General features: G+C 48.6%; 3 protein-coding genes across 7 annotated transcripts in view; 2 read left to right on the top strand and 1 right to left on the bottom strand.

Annotated features, from left to right (window-relative positions):
* Nucleotides 1–23,982, bottom strand: part of LOC140421474 (uncharacterized) — a 366,287-nt gene that overhangs the window by 202,771 nt on the left and 139,534 nt on the right. The window lies entirely within an intron of this gene.
* LOC140421475 (uncharacterized) overlaps nucleotides 1–23,982 on the top strand; it is an 856,937-nt gene that overhangs the window by 106,647 nt on the left and 726,308 nt on the right. The gene's annotated exons all lie outside the window — the stretch shown is intronic.
* On the top strand, nucleotides 13,908–22,621 carry LOC140421497 (uncharacterized). The gene is made up of 3 exons (XM_072506273.1): nucleotides 13,908–13,966; nucleotides 16,306–16,412; nucleotides 20,903–22,621. Exon 3 carries the CDS (start codon nucleotides 21,260–21,262, stop codon nucleotides 22,019–22,021), a length of 762 nt encoding a protein of 253 aa, XP_072362374.1. The 5' UTR covers nucleotides 13,908–13,966; nucleotides 16,306–16,412; nucleotides 20,903–21,259; the 3' UTR covers nucleotides 22,022–22,621.

The following is a 23,982-nucleotide window of genomic DNA, read 5'->3' on the forward strand; positions in this document are numbered from 1 at the left end:
CTTGGAAATAGCACCCTACCTAAGCCCATACCTCCACCCCATCCCTACCCGTCCACCAAGGAATTGTCTGTTCTGAGTTTCTATCCTGTACTGACAGTGATGAATTTTGTAAATTGTTTTTCCAGACGAGGAAGAATTTCAGATGAAATCTCAAAGGTTACGTCTCGATCTGACAGAGTCATGCGATTCCTTGGAACCTGAATATCATCGGTCTTTGAAACGAGGAGAAATGCTTGCCTGAACTGTCAGCTAAAGATTTCAACCATCAGTGTGACTGGAAAAGCGCCGAGACCCACACAACACACACACACACACACACACACACACACACACACGAGTGTGAGAGTTCCAGTGAACTGACTGTGGAAAGAGCTTTAACCAGTTACACAGCCTGAAAAACCATCACACCATTCACAGTGGAAGAGACGCTATTATTCTGAACTGATTGTGGAACCTGGAGAGGCAGGAGGGGACCCAAAACATGGAGAAACCGTGGAAATGTGGGGATTGTGGGAAGGGATTCGGAGCCCCATCGCACCTGGAGATTCATCGACGCAGTCACACTGGGGAGAGGCCATTCACCTGCTTTCTGTGTGGGAAAGGATTCACACAGTTATCCATCCTGCGGAGACATCAGTGAGTTCACACTGGGGAGAGGCCATTCACCTGCTCTCAATGTGGGAAGGGATTCTCTCGGTTATCTCACCAGCGGAGACACCAGCGAGTTCACACTGGGGAGAGGCCGTCCACCTCTCAATGTGAGACGGGATTGCATGTTTCATCGGACCTGCAGTGACACCAACAATTTCACAATTGATTACAGGGGTTGGATTCTGCTGTTATTGTTTCTGCTCTACACCCAGGACTGCATTTTGTTCATTCTGACAGGTGGTCAGTGGGGATGGTCGGAGGGTTTCTTTCTGCTGGACTGACCGGTCTCACCACTTTGCCTCCAGTGGGCTGATGATGTTTGAGCCTTGTTGCTAATACCTGGCTTCAAATTGCACGGTGATGACCAAGTGAAAGGGTGTTTGGCAGTGTGAAGATATTTAGTTTCCGTTTGGAACCCCCCCCCCCAAAGCATGGCAATTATTACATATTTATCAGGGGGTCGGTTAGCTCAGTTGGCAGTATGACTGGTTTGTGATGCAGAGCGAGGCCAACAGAGTGGATTCGACTCCTGTACTGGCTGCGTTTATTCATGAAGGCCCCGCCTTCTCAACCAGGCCCCTCACCTGAGGTGTGCTGACACCACCAGTCAGCTCTCTCTCTGTCAAAGGGAGAGCAGCCTATGGTCCTCTGGGATTTTTGCGACTTTTATTTCACATATATACAACAAATATAGATTCCTTTAAGGAATAAAAATCCAACAGGAAAAGTGATGCAACCTTGGCTGACAAGAAAAGTTAAAGATCCCATTCGATCAATGGAAGAGGCTCAAAACATGGTCAAAATAGTAGTAAACCTGAGGATTGGGAACTTGTTTTAGAATTCAGCAAAGGGGGACCAAGAAACAGATAAAGAGAAATCGAATATGAGAGCAAACTGGGGAGAAACATAAAAAGCGACTGGAAAATCTTCTCTAGGTATGTGGAAAGGAAAAGATTGTCAAAGACAAATATGTGTCCATTCCAGGCAGAGACAGGAGAGTTCATAATAGGGAGGAAGGAAATGGCAGAGAAACTAAGCAATGCGTGTCTGTCTTCACGGAGAAGAAGCAAAAATTTCCCCAAAACACAAGCGAACCAAGGGATTCGTGAGCACGAGGAACAGTAAGAGATGAGAATTCGTGAAAAGTGGTACTGGAGAAATTAATGGGGTTGAAAGTGAATAAATCCCCAAAAGCTGATGATCTACATCCCAGAGTGTTGAACGAGGTGGCTGTAGAGATCTCTATTCCTCATTCTAAACTCTCCTGACTCTATCTGGAATGGACAAACGTTTCCTTTTTACGTACCTATAGACACTTCTGCAGTCCATTTGTGTGTATTTTGCTCCTTCACATTCATATTCTATTCTCCCTCGATTTCTCCCACCATATGTTCTGTCTCCTTCATAATAATCTTTATTGTCACAAGTAGGCTTGCATTAACATTGCAATGAAGATACTGTGAAAGGCCCCTAGTCACCACATTCCAGCGCCTGTTCCTGTACACAGACGGAGAATTCAGAATGTCCACCTAACAGCATAACTTGTGGGAGGAAACTCATGCAGACACGGAGAGAACGTGCAGACTCCACACAATGACCCAAACTGGAAATCAAACCCGTGACCCTGGGCAGTGAAGCAACAGTGCTAACCACTGTGCGACCGTGCTGCCCACAATGTGCTTGTTAGGTGAATTGGACATCCTGAATTGACCCTCTGGGTACCCAAACAGGCGCTGGAGTGTGGCGACTAGGAGATTTTCACAGTAACTTCATTGCAGTGTTAATGTCAGCCTACTTGTGACAATAATAAAGATTATCATTGGTATTATAAATGGGAAAAGTTCTATGTGTAGGTTAAAGTAGCTTCTATTTTGCTTGTTGCATTAAAAGTCATAAAACTTGAAGTCCCGTTGTGTTATTCTTTAATTTGTTGACTGGGAACTCGATTTTTTTTTCTCAAGAAGTTTCTGACCTTTATGGAGGTTCCAATCCACAAATTCTGACTTCCCATTTGAGCCTCGGGCACCTTTCTGTCTCTATTGCTTCTGTCAATGACAGCCCGGTGATGGAGCTGAGGGCTGAATTTAGCTGAGAATAAAGAAGCCTGTTCACTAATAGAGACAGGAAGGTGCTGGAGACCTGACTGGGAAATGGATCTCCAACTATGCAGGGGTGGAGGGTTACCGGGGCTGATGTTGCCGCGACCCCCAGGGTTCAGTGCCCCTGGGTCCAAAGCGGGGAGTCACAGGAACAGGGTACAGAGGAGCCACAGGGAAAACATTTGGGACCAGAACATTGTGAACATCCTGTTACTCTGGTTGTCTGTGATCCTCAAGTAATTTTCTGTTAGTTTTTAACCATGTTCTGTTTCGTCAATAAATGTTTAACCAGAAAGTATTTTAATTTGCAGGACTTTTCCTGATTAAATATGTTCACTTTCGGGAAAGTGGGTGAGACGGGTTGACAAGCTCTTTAACAGAAAGTGAGTCCCTCTAAGGTAAATGGCAAAGGAGCCAGAGGGGTAGAGGAGATTTCATTTTTCTTTTGACAGTGTTTGAAAATGAAAATGAGGCTCAGGGAATCAAACATGATGAACTATTTTTCAAGGTTCTTTAGGAAGTAACAAGAGATGTCAATAAAGGAAAACCTGTAGATGTGCTTTATCTGGATTTCCTGAAGATATTTGCCATGGTTATTACACAAAATAAGAGCTCATGGTGTGGGATCAACATATCAGCATGGATAGAGGATTGGTTAGCGAACAGGAAGCAGCCAGTCGGTATAAATGGGTCATTTCTGCGTTGGTAAAATGTGACAAGCGGAATGTCACCTGATGGGATTGAATGTATGACTCATTCAGGTAGAGAAGTAATTTGTGAAGTGGATTTAAGGAATCTGCAAAGGACTACAAATAGAGGTGTAGGGTGGCATGTGGCACAATGGTTAGCACTAGGACTGCGGCTCTGACGACCTGGGTTTGTATCCCGGCCCTGGTCACTGTCCGTGTGAAGTTTGCACATTCTTCCCAGGTCTTCGTGGGTTTGACCCCCACAACCCAAAGATGTGCAGGCTTGGCAGATTGGCCATGCTAAATTGCCTCTTAATTGGAAAAAAAATTGGATACTCTAAATTTATATATTTTTTAAAAGCGAAGGTGCTCACTGCACAGTCGCACAAGGCCAGAATCGCACACGGGTCCCTGGCGCTATGATGCAGCAGTGCTAACTGCTGTGCAACCATGTCACTCTTTTGACTGTCCCTTTACTGTTGCTGGGTCAAACTCCTGGAATTCCCTCACGAACCGCGGTTCAAGAAGGCAGCTCACCACCTTCTCAAGGACAATTCGAATTGGGCAATAAGTGTTGGCTTCGCCATATCCCATGAAAGTATAAATAAATAAGAAAATTTCAGCTTGAAGATGGGCAGCACGGTAGCATGGTGGTTAGCACAATTGCTTCACAGCTCCAGGGTCCCAGGTTTGATTCCCCGCTGGGTCACTGTCTGTGCGGAGTCTGCACGTTCTCCCCGTGTCTGCGTGGGTTTCCTCCGGGTGCTCTGGTTTCCTCCCACAGTCCAAAGATGTGCAGGTTAGGTGGATTGGCCAAGCTAAATTGCCCTTCCAAAATTGCCCTTAGTGCTGGGCGGGGTTACTGGGTTATGGGGATAGGGTGGAGGTGTTGACTTGGGGCAGGTGCTCTTTCGAAGAGCCGGTGCAGACTCGATGGGCCGAATGGCCTCCTTCTGCACTGTAAATTCTATGATAAATTCTAAAATGTTTCTGTCATTGGGCGGGGCTTGGAGTGCCCTCGGACTTCCTGACCCAATGATCGCGCACGCGCACTGCAGCATATCGCCCTCAGCAAGACGGCGGCCGCTAACTTGGGCTTGTTGTCAGATAACTGCAGCCCGTTATTTGCAAGCGCGGATCATTAGCTTTCAGGGTTCTGGGCCTACACCGGGTGTTTATGAAGCCTCTCAACCAGCCGCCAGTACTATCGCTCCCCGCTCGCCTGCAGTTTCTAATTCTGAACGGCGAAGAATTTCTCACCAACATCACTCCAGTATCGGCACTGCGCATGCTCTCGATCACAATACCAGGGAGTGATTGACAGCCTTTCCGATCCAATGGTAAGACGGGGCGGGACTGGATAACCAAGCGGGAGCGGCTGGTCGTCCAACCAATCGGAGTGAATGAGGGGCGGGGCTGAGCCCGGATCTCCCTCATTGGCTGAAACTCTGCATCATTTTGAAAGCTGGTTTGTCTCAAACCCCAGGAGAAAACTGGACCTTTCTGTTTGTGGCTTTAAGCAGCCGAAACCCTGTGGGTGTGGAGCAAACATTTCAACATTTGTTACTGTAATGTGGCAACAAGTTGAAATAATCCGCAAAAAATTGAAGGGCTGATTTACTAGGCAGACAGGGAATGTCACCATGAGAATAAGGAGTCTCTGGATTCAGTTGGTGGACAGGCAGAAGGGTTAGAACAACACAGACTATGAAGGAACAGCTGAGGAATTTTTCTGACCAATTTAATATTAATAATCTTTATTGTCACAAGCAGGCTTACATTAACACTTCAGTGATGTTACTATGAAAAGCCCCTAGTCGCCACATTACGGCGCCTGTTCGGGTACACTGAGAGAGAATTCAAAATGTCCAAACCACCTAACAGCACGTCATTCAATTTGCAATCAGTTTGGAGATAACGCAGATATTTTTCATTCCAAAACACTTTGCCTTAAAAGAAGCCAAATCTTGAAAAGGCAATGTCTTTCGTTTAAGTCATCACTGTGCTGTTCAGTGGAAATGATTAACTTCTCTGCTCTCAAGGGTGGTGGAACAAACATTGTCAAATGTGCACAACTGTGTTGACTTTACGTAACTTTATTTTCAGATATGAAATGAGTTAGCACAATGGCTTCACAGCGCCAGGGTCCCAGGTTCGATTCCCGGCTTGGGTCACTGGCTGTGCGGAGTTTGCATGTTTTCCCTGTGTCTGCGTGGTTTTTCTCCGGGTGCTCCAGTTTCCTCCCACAGTCCAAAGATGTGCATGGTTAGGTAGATTGGCTATGCTAAATTGCCCTTAAAGAGTACAAAAAAGATTAAGTGAGGATGGAGGTGTGGGGACAGGGTGGAAGTGTGGGGATGGGGCGGAGGTGTGGGTTTGGGTGCGGTGCTCTTTCCAGGGGCCAGTGTGGACTCGATGGGCCAGGTGTACTCCTTCTGCACTGTAAATTCTATAAATTCTATGAAACACCATTTTAAACTTTGTATTCTCAATTCTTTTGGCAACCTTTTCAGCTTTGCCCAAATTTGTTTTGCCCCCCTCTTTCTTCAGGCCCTTTTCTAACTGACTCAAATAAAACAAAAGAAAAATAAAAGTAAAATGATGAGCTTTCACAAGTAACCCAAAGCTTCAACCTTCCTAGACCAAAAAGGGTTAAAGAGGATGGAGCTTCCAAAAGCTTGTGAAATCCAATGCAGAACGTTAAGGCTCAAGTTTAACTTCAGAGAATCTGACTTTTCACTGCCTTTTACAATTGTACAAATAAATTGCAATTCATACTTAAAGATTTACTTTCACTCAGTAATTAAGATGTCACTTTTCTCAGCACAGACTCTTTTTTTAAAAAAAATTTTTTGGCCAAACAAAACAATACAAAGGTTTTCCTTTTTTGACAATGAAACAGTATAAATAACAGTGGCCATTTTAACAAATAAATAAATAATATGTAAACTAAATGGCAACTGCCATATCAAAAATAATAACTCTCCAAAAATAAAATCGAGCAATCCAGTATACATAACCTGGTACAAATATCTATACACAAACATCCCTGAGGACCCGCCCTCTCTCTCTCCCCCCCCCCCCCCCCCCCCTGTTGCTGCTGGTACCTTCCCATTTCCTTTATCGTTCTGCGAGATAGTCAATGAACGGTTGCCACCGTCTGGTGAACCCTTGAGCCGAACCCCTCAGTGCAAACTTTATCCGTTCTAGTTTTATAAACCCTGCCATGTCATTTATCCAGGTCTCCACGCCCGGGGGTTTGGCTTCCTTCCACATAAGCAATATCCTTCGCCGGGCTACTAGGGACGCAAAGGCCAAGACATCAGCCTCTTTCGCCTCCTGCACTCCCGGCTCTTCTGCAACCCCAAATATAGCCAACCCCCAGCCTGGCTCGACCCGGACCCCCACCACCTTCGAAAGCACCTTTGCCACCCCCACCCAGAACCCCTGCAGTGCCGGACACGACCAAAACATGTGGGTGTGGTTTGCTGAGCTTCTTGAGCATCTCCCACACCTATCCTCTACCCCGAACAATTTACTGAGCCTTGCTCCGGTCATATGCGCCCTGTGCAAACCCTTGAATTGTATCAGGCTTAGCCTGGCGCACGAGGACGAAGAGTTTACCCTACGTAGGGCATCTGCCCACAGCCCCTCTTCAATCTCTTCCCCCAGCTCTTCTTCCCATTTCCCCTTCAGCTCATCCACCATGATCTCCCCCTCGTCCCTCATTTCCCTGTATATATCCGACACCCTACCATCCCCCACCCATGTCCCTGAGATCACTCTATCCTGAACCTCCTGCGTCGGGAGCTGCGGGAATTCCCTCACCTGTTGCCTCGCAAAAGCCCTCAGTTGCATGTACCGAAATGCATTCCCTTGGGGCAACCCATATTTTTCCGTCAGCGCTCCCAGACTCGCAAACATCCCGTCTACGAACAGATCTCTCAGTTGCACAACCCCCGCTCTCTGCCATGCTCCAAATCCCCCATCCATTCTCCCCGGGACAAACCTATGGTTATTTCTTATCGGGGACCGCACCGAGGCTCCTGTCCTTCCCCTATGTCGTCTCCACTGCCCCAAAATGTTTAGTGTTGCCACCACCACTGGACTTGTGGTGTATTTCTTCGGGGAGAACGGCAATGGCGCCGTCACCATTGCTTGTAGGCTGGTTCCCTTGCAGGACGCCGTCTCCAATCTCTTCCACGCCGCTCCCTCCCCTTCTCCCATCCACTTACACACCATTGAGATATTGGCGGCCCAGTAGTATTCACTTAGGCTCGGTAGTGCCAGCCCCCCCCCCCTATCCCTGCTACGCTGCAAGAACCCACTCCTCACTCTCGGGGTCTTCCCGGCCCACACAAAACTCATGACACTTTTCTCAATTCTCTTGAAAAAAGCCTTCGTGACCATCACCGGAAGGCACTGAAACACAAAGAGGAATCTCGAGAGGACTACCATTTTGACCGCCTGCACCCTACCCACCAGTGACAGGGGCACCATGTCCCAACTCTTAAAATCCTCCTCCATCTGTTCCACCAATCTTGTTAAATTAAGCTGGTGTAAGGTTCCCCAACTCCTGGCTATCTGAATCCCTAAGTACCGGAAATCTCTTGTTACCTTCCTCAGCGGTAAGTCATCTATTCCCCTGCTCTGCTCCCCCGGATGCACCACAAACAACTCACTCTTACCCATATTCAGTTTATACCCCGGAAATTCCCCAAACTCCCTGAGTGTCTGCATTATCTCAGGCATCCCCTCCACTGGGTCCGCAACATACAGCAATAAATCATCTGCATACAAGGATACCCGGTGTTCTTCTCCTCCCCTGAGCACTCCCCTCCACTTCCTGGAGCCCCTCAGTGCTATGGCCAGGGGCTCAATCGCCAGTGCAAACAGTAACGGAGACAGGGGACACCCCTGCCTCGTCCCTCTATGAAGACGGAAGTAATCAGACCTCTGTCTGTTCGTGGCCACGCTCGCCATCGGGGCCCTATACAGCAGCTGTACCCATCCAATATACCCTTCTCCAAAACCAAATCTCCTCAGCACCTCCCACAGATAATCCCACTCCACTCTGTCAAATGCTTCCTCGGCGTCCATCGCCACCACTATCTCCGCCTCCCCCTCTGGTGGGGGCATCATCATTAGCCATAGCAACCTCCGTATGTTCGTGTTCAGCTGTCTCCCCTTAACGAACCCAGTTTGATCCTCGTGGACCACCCCCGGGACACAGTCCTCTATCCTCGTCGCCATCACCTTGGCCAGGAGCTTAGCATCTACATTTAAAAGGGAAATGGGCCTGTCGGACCCACACTGCAGCGGGTCTTTATCCTTCTTCAAAAGGAGCGATATCGTTGCCTCCGACATAGTCGGGGGCAGCTGCCCCCTTTCCCTAGCCTCATTAAAGGTTCTCGTCAAAAGCGGGGCCAGTAAGTCCATATACTTCCTATAAAATTCCACCGGGAATCCATCCGGTCCCGGGGCCTTCCCCGCCTGCATGCTCCCAATCCCTTTTACCACCTCCTCCATCTCAATCTGCGCTCCCAGTCCCGCCCTCTCCTGCTCCTCCACCTTGGGGAATTCCAGCTGATCCAAGAATCACATCATTCCCTCCTTCCCTTCCGGGGGCTAAGCCTTATCTAACCTCTCATAAAATGCCTTGAACAACCCTTTCACTCTCTGCTCCCCGTTCCATCTCTCCCTCCTCATCTCTCACCCCACCTATCTCCCTCGCTGCTCCCCTCTTCCTCAATTGGTGGGCCAGTAGCCGACTCGCCTTCTCTCCATACTCATACTGTACACCCTGTGCCCTCCTCCATTGTGCCTCTGCCTTACCCGTGGTCAGCAGGTCAAATTCCACATGCAGCCTTTGTCTTTCCCTGTACAGTCCCTCCTCCGGTGCCTCCGCATATTGCCTGTCCACCTCATAAGTTCTTTCAGAGGAGAGGGCGTCCTGCAGGGGGACTAGCCTACAAGCTATGGTGACGGTGCCGTTGCCGTTCTCACCAAAGAAATACACCACAAGCCCGGTGGTGGTGGCTACTCTGAAAATATGGGGGCAGTGGAGACGGCATAGGGGAAAGACGGGAGCCTCGGTGTGGTCACCGATAAGAAATAACCATAGGTTTGCTCCGGGGAGAATGGATGGGGGATTTGGAACATGGCAAAGAGCAGGAGTAACACAATTGAGAGATCTGTTTGTAGGTGGGACGTTTGCAAGTCTGGGAGCGCTGACCGAAAAATATGGGTTGCCCCAAGGGAATGCTTTCCGGTATATGCAACTGAGGGCTTTTGCGAGGCAACAGGTGAGGGAATTCCCACAGCTCCCGACGCAGGAGGTGCAGGACAGAGTGATCTCAAAGACATGGGTGGGGGACGGTAAGGTATCAGACATATATAGGGAAATGAGGGACGAGGGGGAGATTATGGTAGATGAGCTGAAAGGGAAATGGGAAGAAGAGCTGGGGGTGGAGATTGAGGAGGGGCTGTGGGCTGATGCCCTAAGTAGGGTAAACTCATCGTCCTCATGTGCCAGGCTGAGCCTGATACAATTTAAGGTGTTACACCGGGCGCATATGACTGGAGCACGGCTCAGTAAATTTTTTGGAGTAGAGGATAGGTGTGCGAGATGCTCGCGAAGCCCAGCGAATCACACCCACATGTTCTGGTCATGTCCGGCACTACAGGGGTTTCGGGTGGGTGTGACAAAGGTGCTTTCGAAGGTGGTGGGGGTCCAGGTCGAACCAAGCTGGGGGTTGGCTATATTCGGGGTTGCAGAAGAGCCAGGAGTGCAGGAGGCGAAAGAGGCTGATGTTTTGGCCTTTGCGTCCGTAGTAGCCCGGTGCAGGATACTGTTGATGTGGAAGGAAGCCAAGCCCCCGGGTGTGGAGACCTGGATAAATGACATGGCAGGGTTTATAAAGCTGGAACGGATTAAGTTCGTCCTAAGGGGATCGGCTCAAGGGTTCACCAGGCAGTGGCAACCGTTCGTCGAATACCTCACAGAAAGATAGAGGGAATGGAAAAGAAGAAGACAGCAGCAGCAACCCAGGGTGGGGGGGGGGCGGGGGGGTGGGGGCGGGGGGGGGGGGGGGGGGGGGGGGGGGGGAGGAACCAGAAGGACTCTCAGGGATGTTAGTGTATAAGTATAATATGTATAGGTTGTTGTTATAGGTAATTGTATACTGGACTGCTGAATTGTATTTTTGGAGAGTATTTATTTGGGACAAGGCAGTTGCCATTTAGTTTTGTTTTTTAATTTTGATGTTGTTTATATATTATTTATTTCTTGTTTAAAAAACTGGCCATTGTTATTTATATTGTTATATTACTGTGTAAAAGATACACAATGTACTGTTATGGTTGGCCAAAAATTTTGAATAAAATATATATATTTTTAAAAAAGTTCTTTCAGCAATCGCTCCCTTTCTTTACCCTCTTGCTTCCCTTTATGTGCCCATATGGATATCAGTTCCCCTCTAACCACCGCCTTCAACGCCTCCCAGACCACTCCCACCTGAACCTCTCCATTGTCATTAAGCTCCAAGTACCTTTCGATGCACCCCCTCACCCTCAAACATATCCCCTCATCCGCCAATAAGCCCATATCCATTCTCCAGAGTGGGTGCTGTTCTTTTTCCTCTCCTACCTCCAGGTCTACCCAATGTGGAGCGTGGTCCGAAATAGCTATGGCCGTATATTCCGTCCCTGTCACCTTCGGAATCAGTGCCCTTCCCAAGACAAAAAAGTCTATCTGTGAGTATACTTTGTGGACATGGAAGAAAAATGAGAACTCCTTACTCCTAGGCCTACTAAATCTCCAGGAGTCTACCACTCCCATCTGCTCCATGAAGTCCTTGAGCACCCTGGCCGCTGCCCGCCTCCTCCCGGTCCTGGACCTCGACCGGTCCAGCCCTGGATCAAGCACCGTATTGAAGTCTCCCCCCATTACCAACTTTCCCGCCTCCAGATCCGGGATACGTCCCAACATACGCCTCATAAAATTTGCATCATCCCAGTTCGGGGCATATACGTTCACCAGAACCACCGCCTCCCCTTGCAATCTGCCACTCACCATCACATATCTACCCCCACTATCCGCCACTATGGTCTTTGCCTCAAACAGTGCCCGTTTCCCCACTAAGATAGCCACCCCCCTGTTCTTCGCATCCAAACCCGAATAAAACACCTGCCCCACCCATCCTTTACGTAGCCTGACCTGGTCTATCAGTTTCAGATGCGTCTCCTGCAACATAACCACATCTGCCTTTAATTTCTTTAGGTGTGCGAGTACCCGTGCCCTTTTAATTGGCGCGTTCAGCCCTCTCACGTTCCAGGTGATCAGCCGGGTTGGGGGGCTCTTTACCCTTGTCGACTAGCCATCCCCTTTTTTAATCCAGCTCCTCACCCGGTTCCCACGTACACGTGTATCCCCCCGACGGCGCCCTCCCGCCTCGACCACCCCATCCCATAACAGCTCCCCCTTCTCCTTAGCAGCAGCAACCCAGTTAACCCCCCCTCCCCCCAGATCCCTTTCTAGCGTAGTTGCACCCCCCATGTTGCTCCCTGAAGTCAGCAAACTCTGGCTGACCTCGGCTTCCCCCCTTGTCCTCGGCCCCCACTGTGCGAGGCCCCCTCCTTCCTGCGTCCCCTGTTCCCACCATAATTACCATAGCGCGGGAACAAAGCCCGCGTTTCCCACTCAGCCCCGCCCCTAATGGCCGGCGCCCACAGTTCCTCATACCCCCCCCCCCCAACATGGGGAAGAAAGAAAAGTTACAGGATCGCAAGATTAACAAATTGAAAAATCATCCCCCCCCCCCTTTTTCCTCGCCCCACATAATCACCCCACCACTTTGTCCCAAAAGTTCTTTCTCTCGCCAAACTATTCCAGCTTCTCGTCCACAATGAATGTCCACGCCTCTTCTGCCGTCTCAAAGTAGTGGTGCTTCCCTTGGTGTGTGACCCACAATCTCGCCGGTTGTAACATTCCAAACTGGATCTTCTTTTTGTGCAGCACCGCCTTAGCCCGATTAAAACTTGCCCTCCTTCTCGCCACCTCCGCACTCCAATCCTGGTATATGCGGATCACCGCGTTCTCCCACCTACAGCTCCGAGTTTTCTTCGCCCATCTGAGGACCGTCTCTCTGTCATTATAGCGGAGAAACCTCACCACTATAGCTCGAGGTATTTCTCCAGCCCTTGGTCTTCGCGCCAAAACTCAATAAGCTCCCTCCACCTCCAAAGGGCCCGTCGGGGCCTCCGATCTCATTAACGAGTGAAGCATCGTGCTCACATATGTCCCGATGTCCGCCCCTTCTGCGCCTTCGGGAAGACCCAGAACCCTTAAATTCTTCCTCCTCGAATTATTCTCCAGTACTTCCAGCCTTTCCACACACCTTTTATGCTGTGCCTTGTGCGTCTCTGTCTTCACCACCAGGCCCTGTATTTCGTCTTCATTTTCAGCAGCCTTTGCCTTCACGACCCGAAGCTCCTGCTCTTGGGTCTTCTGCTCCTCCTTTAGCCCTTCAATCGCCTGTAATATCGGGGCCAACAGCTCCTTCTTCAACTCCTTTTTCAGCTCTTCCACACAGCGCCGCAGGAACTCTTGTTGTTCCGGGCCCCATAACAAACGGCCACCTTCCGACGCCATCTTGCTTTGAGCTTGCCTTCCTTGCCGCTGCTCCAGAGGATCCTCCGCAATCTGGCCGCTATCCTTTGCCTTTTCCATGCGTGTCCGGGGGGGGTTCCCTTATGGTTTATCGCACAGTGTTTTTGGCCGTTTAAATTGCCGTTGGGGCTCCTATCAAGAGCCCAAAAGTCCGTTCCACCGGGAGCTGCCGAAACGTGCGACTTAGCTGGTCATCGCCGCACCCGGAACCTCAGCACAGACTCTTTAGATTAAATAGCAATTGTTCACTTTGGGTGGCACAGTACCACAGTGGTTAGCACTATTCCTTCACAGCGCCATTGTCCCAGGTTTCATTCCCGGCTTGGGTCACTGTCTGTGCGCAGTCTGCACGTTCTATCCGTGTCTGCGTGGGTTTGATCCAGATGCTCCGGTTTCCTCCCACAGTCCAAAGATGTGCAGGTTAGGTGGATTGGCCATGACAAATTGCCCTCAAGTGTCCAAAAAAAGGTTAGGTGGGGTTACGAGGATAGGGTGGAGGTCTAGGTATGGGATGAAAGCATAGCCTCAGGTAGGGTGCTCTTTCCAAGGGCTAGTGCAGACTTGATGGGCCGAATGGCCTCCTTTTGCACTGCGAATTCTATGATTCAATGATTATTGGACAATCGCGAGTCAGCCTGAGCCTATGGCCACTCTCACCATCTGTAACCGTCACAATAGCATGTGATTGACGGCAGTCCTGACCAATAGAATGAGAGGGACGGGGCTGGAGGACCGACAGATAACGGCTGGTCCTCCAACCAATCGGAGTGAATAAAAGGCGGGACCCGCTCTGATTCAAGTATGCGCACTGTGGGTAATGGCGAAGGGGAAGGGCTATGTCTTCAGATGCGAAATCGGTAAGAGGCGTTTAACAATATGAAGGAAGCGGCAGATCGCGCGGGTGGGCGGAAACATTGTGTGAAGTTGTTGTAAGCAGTAAACCTCGGGAATGAGTTTCTGGGTCATAGTTTGCACTGAGCGGGACTGCAGCTCCTCATGTTCAGCTCGGGTTAACGGCCGCCATCTTTATTGGATGTGCATCTCCTTTGTCCAGCGATGTTCAAAGAGTAGGAGGAGCTTGTTCCCCATTGTTCAGAATGGAGACAACTTGTCCATCAAACTGGATTAGTCTTTGAGTCCCAATGTCTTATTGATGATGCAGAGATGGAAAGAAAAGGAAGCCAATCCTGGTCTCCAGATTTAACTGTCTTATTGGACATCCTGCCCCATGTGTCCAAAGCTCTGCGGCTCGGTTCAGTCACATGAAGACCCAGGGCAGTAACTGATGACAACGAGGGTCAGTGTGCAGCAGGGAGCATGAGCGGTCATCCTGGACCAGGGAGCAGCAGGACTGACTGCGATGGATTTTGGAAACTCCTTTCACAGGGGATTAGAGCGTAAGACATAGGAGCAGAATTAGGCCACTTGGGATCTTTCTTGTGATTGTCCTCTGGACGCTTTCCAGGGCCAGCACATCCTTCCTTAGATATGGGGCCCAAAACTGCTCACAATACTCCAAACGGGGTCTGACCAGAGCCCTCTACAGCTTCAGAAGTACATCCCTGGTCTTGTATTCTAGCCCTCTTGACAGGCATGCTAACGTTGCATTTGTCTTCTGAACTGCCGACTGAACCTGTACGTTAACCTTAAGAGAATCGTGATCGAGAACTCTCCAGTCCCTTTGTGCTTCTGATTTCCTAAGCATTTCCCCATTTAGAAAATAGTCTATGCCTAAATTCCCCCTTCCAAAGTGCATTATCTCACACTTTTCCACATTGTATTCCATCTGCCACTTCATTTCCCACTCTCCTAGCCTGTCCAAATACATCTGCAGCCCCTCTGCTTATTCAATACTACCTGTTCCTCTACAGATCTTTCTATCATCTGAAACTTGCAACAGTGCCTTCAGTTCCTTCTTCCAAATCATTAATGTATGTTGTGAAAAGTTGTGGTCCCAGCACAGACCCCTGGGGCACACTATTAATCACTGGCTGCCATTCTGAAAAAGACCCCTTTATCCTCTCTACCTTCTGCCAGTCAGCCAATCCTCTGTCCATGCCAGGATCTTACCCTTAACACCATGGGCTCTTAACTTATTTAACAGTCTCTTCTGCAGCATCTTGTCAAAAGCCTTCTGGAAATCTAAATAAATCACGTCCACTGGTTCTCCTTTGTCTAACTTCCTTGTTACCTTCTCAAAGAACTCTTAACAGATTTGTCAGACATGACCTCCCTTTGACAAAGCAGTGCTAACTCAGTCCTATTTTACCATGCACTTCCAGCTACTCCACGATCTCCTCTTTAATAATGGACTCTAGAGAGCAGCACAGTGGCTAGCACTGGGACTGCGGCGCTGAGGACCCGGGTTCGAATCCCGGCCCTGGGTCACTGTCTGTGTGGAGTTTGCACATTCTCCCCGTGTCTGCGTGGGTTTCACCCCCACAACCCAAAAGATGTGCAGGTTGGGTGGATTGGCCATGCTAAATTGCTCCTTAATGGACTCTAAAATCTTATCAATGACCGAAGTCAGGCTAACCGGCCTAAAATTTCCCATCTTCTGCCTCCCTCCCTTCTTAAACAGCAGTGTTACATTAGCCACTTTCCAGTCCTCTGGGACCCTTCCTGCCTCCAGTGATTTCTGAAAGATCACCACCAATGCCTCCACAATCTCCTCCAGCTATCTGTTTTAGAACCCTGGGGTGTAGTCCATCCGGCCCAGGTGGTTTATCCACCTTCAGACCTTTCAGTTTCCACAGAACCTTCTCCTTAGTGATGCCACTGCACTCACCGTTTGGAGGAGACCTCAATTCTGTACTGGATTTTAAAATGAACTGGTCCAAGCCTATTCAACCGCTACAAAAAAGGTTGAAACTGACGGACCCCCTGATTTATTTTCTGCCCCACATCCTGACTCCTGCTAAGGGGCCTGTACATAACTCCCATCAGGGTCTTTTTACCTTTGCAATTCTTCAACTCTACCCACAGAGATTCTATGCCTTCTGATCCTATATCGCTCCTTGCTATTGATTTAACTATGACCTCTGGCTGTTCACCGTCCCCCTTCAGGATGTCCTGTGTTCGTTCAGATTATAAGCACAGGATTTGCACACAGCAAATTCAAACCAGGAGGAATGTTTATCTTTCCTGAATTTCATTTCTGGACTGACAGTGATGCCTTTGTAAACTTCTTTCACAGGGACTTAGAAAAGGATTTGCAGACAGGAAACTCACAACCGATCCTCACATCAAATTCTGACAGCACCATTCGGGTTATCAGGATCTGGATGTTATCGACCTTTGTGTGTAAGCATTGAGTTCAGATCATTATCACTCACTGTGTAAAATTTCTTCCTCATATCTCCCTGTAGATCTTGCTCACAATCTTAAATCTGTGTCCCATAATCCTTTTACAATCTGCTGATGGGAACAGATTTCTTTATCTTTTGCCGGGTTTGCTGTTGTCGTTTCTGGTGCCTGGGTCGTACCGGGTGGTCCGTCCGGTTTCATTCCCTTTTTGAGTATTTGTAGCGGTTGAATAGGCTTGGACCAGTCCATTTTTGGATCCAAAGCGCAATTGAAATCACCTCCAAGAATCAATTGATGTGTATCCAGGTCTGGGATGGATCCCAACAATTTTTTTACAAATGACACATTATCCCAGTTAGGGGCATAGCCATTCACCAGCACCACCAATGTACCCACCAATGACCCACTGACCACCACTTATCTCCCATTCGTGTCCGCAGTGACCGGAAGAGGGACCCCTTTTATTGATTAGAATTGCAGCACCTCGAGCCCTTCATCAAAGCCCGAGTGAAACACTTGGCTCACCCCACCGCAGTCTGGTCTGATCTCTAACCTGCAAGTGAGTCTCCTGCAAGAACACCATACCAGCATTTAGATTCATTAGGGAGTGAAAACTCTCGACCTTCACTGGTCCACCCAATTCCTTTAAGTTCCAGGTGACCAGCCAAATCAGGGGTTTCCCACCTCCCTTCCCCATCATGGGAATCAGCCATTTGGGGCAGCACGTAGCACAATGGTTAGCTCTGTTGCTTCACAGCTCAAGACCCCCAGGTTTGATTCTCGTTTTGGGTCACTGTGCGGAGTCTGCACGTGTCTGCGTGGGTTTCCTCCGGGTGCTCCGGTTTCCTCCCACAGTTCAAAGATGTGCAGCTTAGGTGGATTGGTTACGCTAAATTGCCCCTTAGTGATGAAAGGTTAGGTGGGGTTGCTGGTTTAGGGGGATAGGGTGAGGTGCGGGATGGGGTGCTCTTTTGGAGGCTGGTGTCGACTCGTTGGGCCGAATGGCCTCCTTCTGCACTGTATGAAATTTCCACCGTGAGGGACTATCCATTAAATCTTCAAAACGTACAGGCCTAGGCTCCACCCAAGATGGCCGCCACACACACCCTCAGATTAAAACAAAAATAGTTCTATAGTCGTCATCAGCGAGCTAAACCCCCCCCCCCCCCCTCCCTCCCCATTTCCCGCCAATGCTCCACATAGACCCAGATTGGATGAAAACCCACCCACAGTCTCTGGTCAAAACTGGTACACTGGCTGCAGATCCCCCCCCCCCCCCCCCCATCTTACTCCCATTCACCAGCGTATTGCTGGTGGGGCAGCTCCTCTCGGGACAAAAATAAAATGAAAACAATATTGCCCACCTGGAGGATAAACATATTTCAGAATGCAGTCCCTTTATTAGCCTTCATTTCCAAAGGTGTCTCCCTCTGTCCCCCCCCCCCTTCCCCTCCCCCCTTATATCTACTTTGTGCTACCTAAAGAAAATCTCCCTTCATCCCCACACAGAAACACGTGTTTCTATCAGACAATATCAAAGACTAAATACAGGAAATCACAACACCCATCCCACCCCCAGGAAACGTAGATCTTGTCCAATACAGATAACTGGACCCCAGTCCATGTCCTGCAAGCCCGGCTCCTACATCTTGGTACATCCTCACTGGGATAACTGAGTAAATCCCTTCCCACACTCAGAACAGGTGAATGGTCTGTCGCTGGTGTGACTACGGTGATGAATCTCCAGCTCACATGGGGATCTGAATCCCTTCCCACAGTCCCCACATTTCCGCTGTTTCAGCATGCTGCTGGTGTCCTTGTCCCTCTCCACGTTTGACGATCAGTTAATGTCGTGTCCCAACAGAGAGCATGTGTACGGTCTCTCCCTGCTCTGAACAGTGTGATGTTTTTTTCCAGACTGGAACACTCTCACTCGAGTCGAGTGTGTGTTTCGGGGGTTTTTCAGTCACGCTGATCTTTAAAATCTTTTTCTACAGACAGAACAGACAAACATTTTTGCTTCCACATTCACAGACCAATGATATTCAGGTCCTGATGAATGGAGTGACTGTTAAATCTTGATGTGAAGTTTGATTTGAGTTTCCTTCTGTAAATCCTCCCCTTGTTGTTAAATCCTCCAGTAAAAGGAGTTTACAAAAGTCTGCACGGTGGCTCAGTGGTTAGCTGAGGATCCGGGTTAGATCCCGGCCCCGGATCAATGTCCGTATGGAGTTTGCACAGTCTCCCCGTGTCTGTGTGGGACTCACCCCCACAATCCAAAAAGATGTGCAGGGTAGGTGAATTGGCCTCGCTAAAATTACTGGGTTACGGGAGAACGGGTGGAGGTGTGTGGCTTGGGTAGGGTTCTCTTTCCAAGGGCCAGTGCCGACTTGGTGGGTTGAATGGACTCCTTCTGCACTGGAAATTCTGTAAACCCCTTAATTGGGGAAAAAATGAATTGGGTACTCCAAATATACATATTTTTTAATTAAAGAAAAAACAAAAGCCATCAAGGGTTCTCTTTCCAAGGGCCAGTGCCGACTTGGTGGGTTGAATGGACTCCTTCTGCACTGGAAATTCTGTAAACCCCTTAATTGGGGAAAAAATGAATTGGGTACTCCAAATATACATATTTTTTAATTAAAGAAAAAACAAAAGCCATCACCGACAGCCCAGGATAGAAATTTTGAACAGACCATTCTAGTTTCGCTGTAACATTTTTCCCCGTCCCACACACTCTCCCTCCTCCCTGGGCTGAAATCCAAATCCATCTCGCCATCTGCACCATTTCTTTCCTCCACTCCCAGTTTTTTCCCTCATTCTCCTCTGCCTGGGTTCAGTTCTCCCGCTCCTGTCTGCAGACTGACAATAAAATCAATAGTTCTTATTGGGGGCTTGGGGCCTCCAGCGGGTGTTCGTGAATCCTCCCCGCCCACCTGCCAGGGTTTCCTTCCTTGCCAGAGATCAGAGTCCTCATTGATGACTTGAGCCCAAATTGGAACCAAGCTAAATTGCACAGCGGTTAGCACTATTTCATCACAGCGCCAGGGTCCCAGGTTTTATTCACGGCTTGGGTCATTGTCTGTGTGGGGTCTGCACATCCTCCTCATGCGTGGGTTTTCCTCTAGGTGCTCCGATTTCCTCTCTCAAGCCCCAAAAGTCATGCTTGTTAGGTGAATTGGACATTCTGAAATCTCCCACTGTGTACCCGAATAGGCACCACCGGAGTGTGGCGACGAGGGGCTTTTCACAGTAACTTCATTGCAGTGTTAATGTAAGCCTCCTTGTGACAATAAAGATTATTATAATTCGAGGGGGGGGACAATTTCATGCAGATTTGCGGCTCCACAAAGTGTTTCCAACTCCTCCCACCCTTCTCCTGAACAGGTTGACGCATTTATTTGTCTGACTAAAAGGATGGTCACTGGTGGCACAGTGGTGCAGCGGTTAGCACTGCTGCCTCACAGCACCGGGTTCGATCCCAACCCCGGGTCACTATCCATGAGGAGTTTCACATTCTCACCACGTCTACGTGGGTCTCACCTCCACAACCTTGAGATGTGCCGCGTAGCTGGATTGGCCATGGCAAATTGCCCTTTAATTGGAAAAAAATAATCAGTTATTCTAAATGGTCTCTTTCCTAATGTTCACAATTAAAGGGGTGGGTTCCCCAGGAGGTGGCTGACATTTCAGTGGACGGTAAATTAATAATGGACAGAGATATGTCCCGTGTTCTTGTATGGCATTTGCTAGATATATTATTTACAGTTTGTAGTAAAGTATTATTTCTCTCCTAATACAAGACTGTAGCTACGTTATAGATTTCCAGTCATCTCTTCCCTCAGAGGGTTGTTAGTCTTTGGATTTCTCTTCCACAGGGACCAGTTGTATCTGGGGGTCATTGAATATATTGAAGCACACGTTTGACAGATATTTTATTGTCGATGGAGTTCAGGGTTATGGGGAACAGGCAGGAAAATAGAGAGAAAACTGAGATGAGGAGGGATTTCTTCACTCGAGGATGTGGTGAAGCTTTGGAATTCTGTACCCCAGAGGAATGTGGATCCTCAGTCATCAGATGTGTTCAAGACAAATAATGATAGGTTTCTCGATATTGAAGATATCGAGGGATATGGGGATCTTGTGGGAAAATGGTCCTGAGGTAGATCAGCCAAGGATCGCATTGAATGGTTGAGCAGACTCCAGTGGGCCAATTGGCCTACTCTTGCTCCTATTCTAATCTCTGTGTCCTGGTCAGGAAGCAGTGAGCTGTGCTTGGATCTGTCAATCAACATGAATCGGCACCTTCAGAATAGGGAGGATGAATATTAGATACAGTAGAGTGAGAATGGAGGGAGATTGTGTGGGATGGAGATTCGCAGCTTTTGGAGAACTAGAGGAAATAATGTTCCTTAGGAAGTAGTATTGTCTGCTCTGAATTCCTAACTCATACCAACAATGATGAATTTTGTCAATTGTTTTTGAAGGATATTGGAAGAGGAGGAATTACAGACAGAAATCTCAAACATCACGTCTTGATGTGACAAACTCACTCGATTCCTTCTGATCTGAATATCATCGGGGCAAAGGAGATATTTTGTGCGACCTGTTGGCTTCCAAAAGGTTTTAAACGGGAGTGTGACATGAAAAGCACCGAGACCCACACAACACACACCCGAGTGAGAGTGTTCCAGTGAATTGACTGTGGAAAGAGCTTTGACCAGTTCCGCAGCCTAAAGAAACATCACGCCATTCACAGTCAGGAGAGACAGTGCACATGTTCTGTGTGTTGACAAGGCTTCCACTGATTGTCCAATCTGGAGAGACGTGAGGAGACCCAAAACATGGAGAAACCGTGGAAAGATGTGGACTCTGAGCCGGAGGTTCATCGACGCAGTCACACTGGGGAGAGGCTGTTCACCTGCTCTCAGTGTAGGAAGGGATTCACTCGGTTATCCAGCCTGCAGACACATCAGCGAGTCCACACTGGGGAGAGGCCATTCATCTGCTCTCAGTGTGGGAAGGGATTCAGTCAGTCAGCCACCTTGCAGACACATCGGCGAGTTCATACTGGGGAGAGGCCATTCACCTGCACTCAGTGTGGGAAGGGATTCATTGATTCATCCACTCTGCAGAGACACCAGCGAGTTCACACTGGGGAGAAGCCATTTACCTGCTCTCAGTGTGGGAAGGGATTCACACAGTTATCTAGCCTGCAGGTACACCAACGAATTCACACTGGGGAGAAGCCATTCACCTGCTCGCAGTGTGGGCAGAGATTCCGTGCTTCATTCCCTCTGCGGAGACATCAGCGAATTCATACTGGGGAGAAGCCATTCACCTGCTCTCAGTGTGGGAAGGCATTCAGTCATTCATCCACCCTGCAGAGACATCAACGAGTTCACACTGGGGAGAGGCCATTCACCTGCTCTCAGTGTGGGAAGGGATTCGGTGATTCATCCACCCTGCGGAGACATCAGCGAGTCCACACTGGGGAGACGTCATTCATCTGCTCTCAGTGTGGGAAGGGATTCAGTGATTTTTCCACCCTGCAGAGACACCAGTGTGTTCATACTGAGGAGAGGCCACTCACCTGCTCTCAGTGAGGGAAGAGATTTATTGATACATCCACCCTGCGATTCAGTGATTTTTTTTCCCATCCTGGAGAGACATCAGTGGATTCACACCGGGGAGAGGCCATTCATCTGCTCCCTTTCAGAATGGATTCATACAGTTACCCAATCTGCGGAAGGGATTACATGGAAAAATAGAATATAGGAGCAGGAAGTGGCCATTTGGCCCTTCGAGCCTGCTCCACCATTCATCGTGATCATGGCTTATTATCCAACTCAATAGCCTAATCCTGCTTTCCCTTCCATAAACTTTGATCTCCTTCGCCCTAAGTGCTATATCTAACTGCTTCTGCCATATGGCAGCACAGTGGTTGGCACTGTGGCTTCACAGTGCCTGGGTCCCAGGTTCGATTTCTGGCTGGGTCACTGTGTGGAGTCTGCATGTTCTCCCCGTGTCTGCGTGGGTTTCCTCCGACTCGTCCCGAAAGATGTGCTGTTCGGTAATTTGGATATTTTGAATTCTGCCTCCGTGCACCCGAACAGGTGCTGGAACGTGGCGGCAAGGAGATTTTAACAGTAACTTCAATGCAATGTAAGCCTCCTTGTGACAATAAAGATTATTATTCTTGAAAATGACGATTTCGAGTTCTTTTTGCTCTCAGTCTGGTATCAGTAAAATTACCAAGTCAGATTTATAGGTTAAAAATCTATTTTATTCCAAGCAGCTTGCAAGCTAGACTCGCTCTGATAACACAGGACACCAACACAGTCCCTGAGATTCCCAGAGCAAGTGAGAGACAAAGGGGCAAAGCACCTCGTTTTCATATACATTCATGTAGCATCAAGTTTCACATACACATGACCAAATTACACACAACCAAATAAGGCAACGGTGGCAAATGCAAAGCTCCCATAGGCTTTCCCCACATCCCTTAACCCTGAGGCCCCTTTCACCAGTATCTCCTACAACAAAGAAATGGTCCCAGTGGCTGCCCATCCCGCCCCCCTCTTCCTGCCTTGAATCCCACTTGCAGGCTGCACATTTTCCCCAGCATAAACTAGAGATCTTTACAAAGTCCGCTAACCTAACTCCTTATTCTACTTTAGTAAAATTTTACTCCTAACTACCCATTTCCTCATTCCCTCCTTTTATCATTCTATGATAACTACTATTCCGCCTCCTAACCAACATTCCCTTTCGCTACCTGCCGATAACGGGACGCCGGTGGCGTTGTGGCCGATGCATTGGGGTAATGTCTGGGTTACGCTACACCTCCGTTCAGTGCAGGTGGAGAACAGACATGTTATATTTTCTTTCACCTCTGCCACGGGGGTCTCTATTGGTAGAGAAATGTTTGGGTAGGTATTCCCCCTGATGGTCAAAAAGTGTGCTAACAATTCGCCAGACCAACAATAGTCCTGTTGCTGTCTCGGTCCAAATTTGGATTTTGGTTCGGCATACAACTTCCAGTGTCCGTTATAAACATCCCCGGGTTAATAACCTGTATCAATGTCTGTCTGAAAGACCGTCCCACAATTCATTACATTCCGTACATAAAACACCTCATCACATTTTTACAGCCACTGGCTCTCCGTCCGGGTTCCTTCTGGTTTGATGGTCGCCAGTAAGGGGATGTCATCTTGGTGATTGGTGATGGGCCGAGTCTATTGGCATCATCCGAGCCATAGTCATCTTACAACACATATTAAGGCATCCAATGATTATACAGTATACAATTATAATAAGTATTATCAATCCATGCATAAGGTAAAACCCCATGACCGAGCTATGAGAGCTGACTCTGAGCTGAATCCTGTTTTAGGGTTTATATCCCCCTTCTAGTTGTACTGACTAGCAGATATCCCTGATCCTTGTCATTTGTGTGTACATGTCGTGATTTGTAAACTGTGCACGGAAATCAATTGTAAATTCATCCATCTCGCAGACCAGTGTCGATAGATCCTCAAGTCCAATCACTGTGAACCACAGCTGT

This window comes from Scyliorhinus torazame, chromosome 5 (genome assembly GCF_047496885.1).
Source record: "Scyliorhinus torazame isolate Kashiwa2021f chromosome 5, sScyTor2.1, whole genome shotgun sequence".
Classification (NCBI taxonomy): Eukaryota; Metazoa; Chordata; class Chondrichthyes; order Carcharhiniformes; family Scyliorhinidae; genus Scyliorhinus; species Scyliorhinus torazame.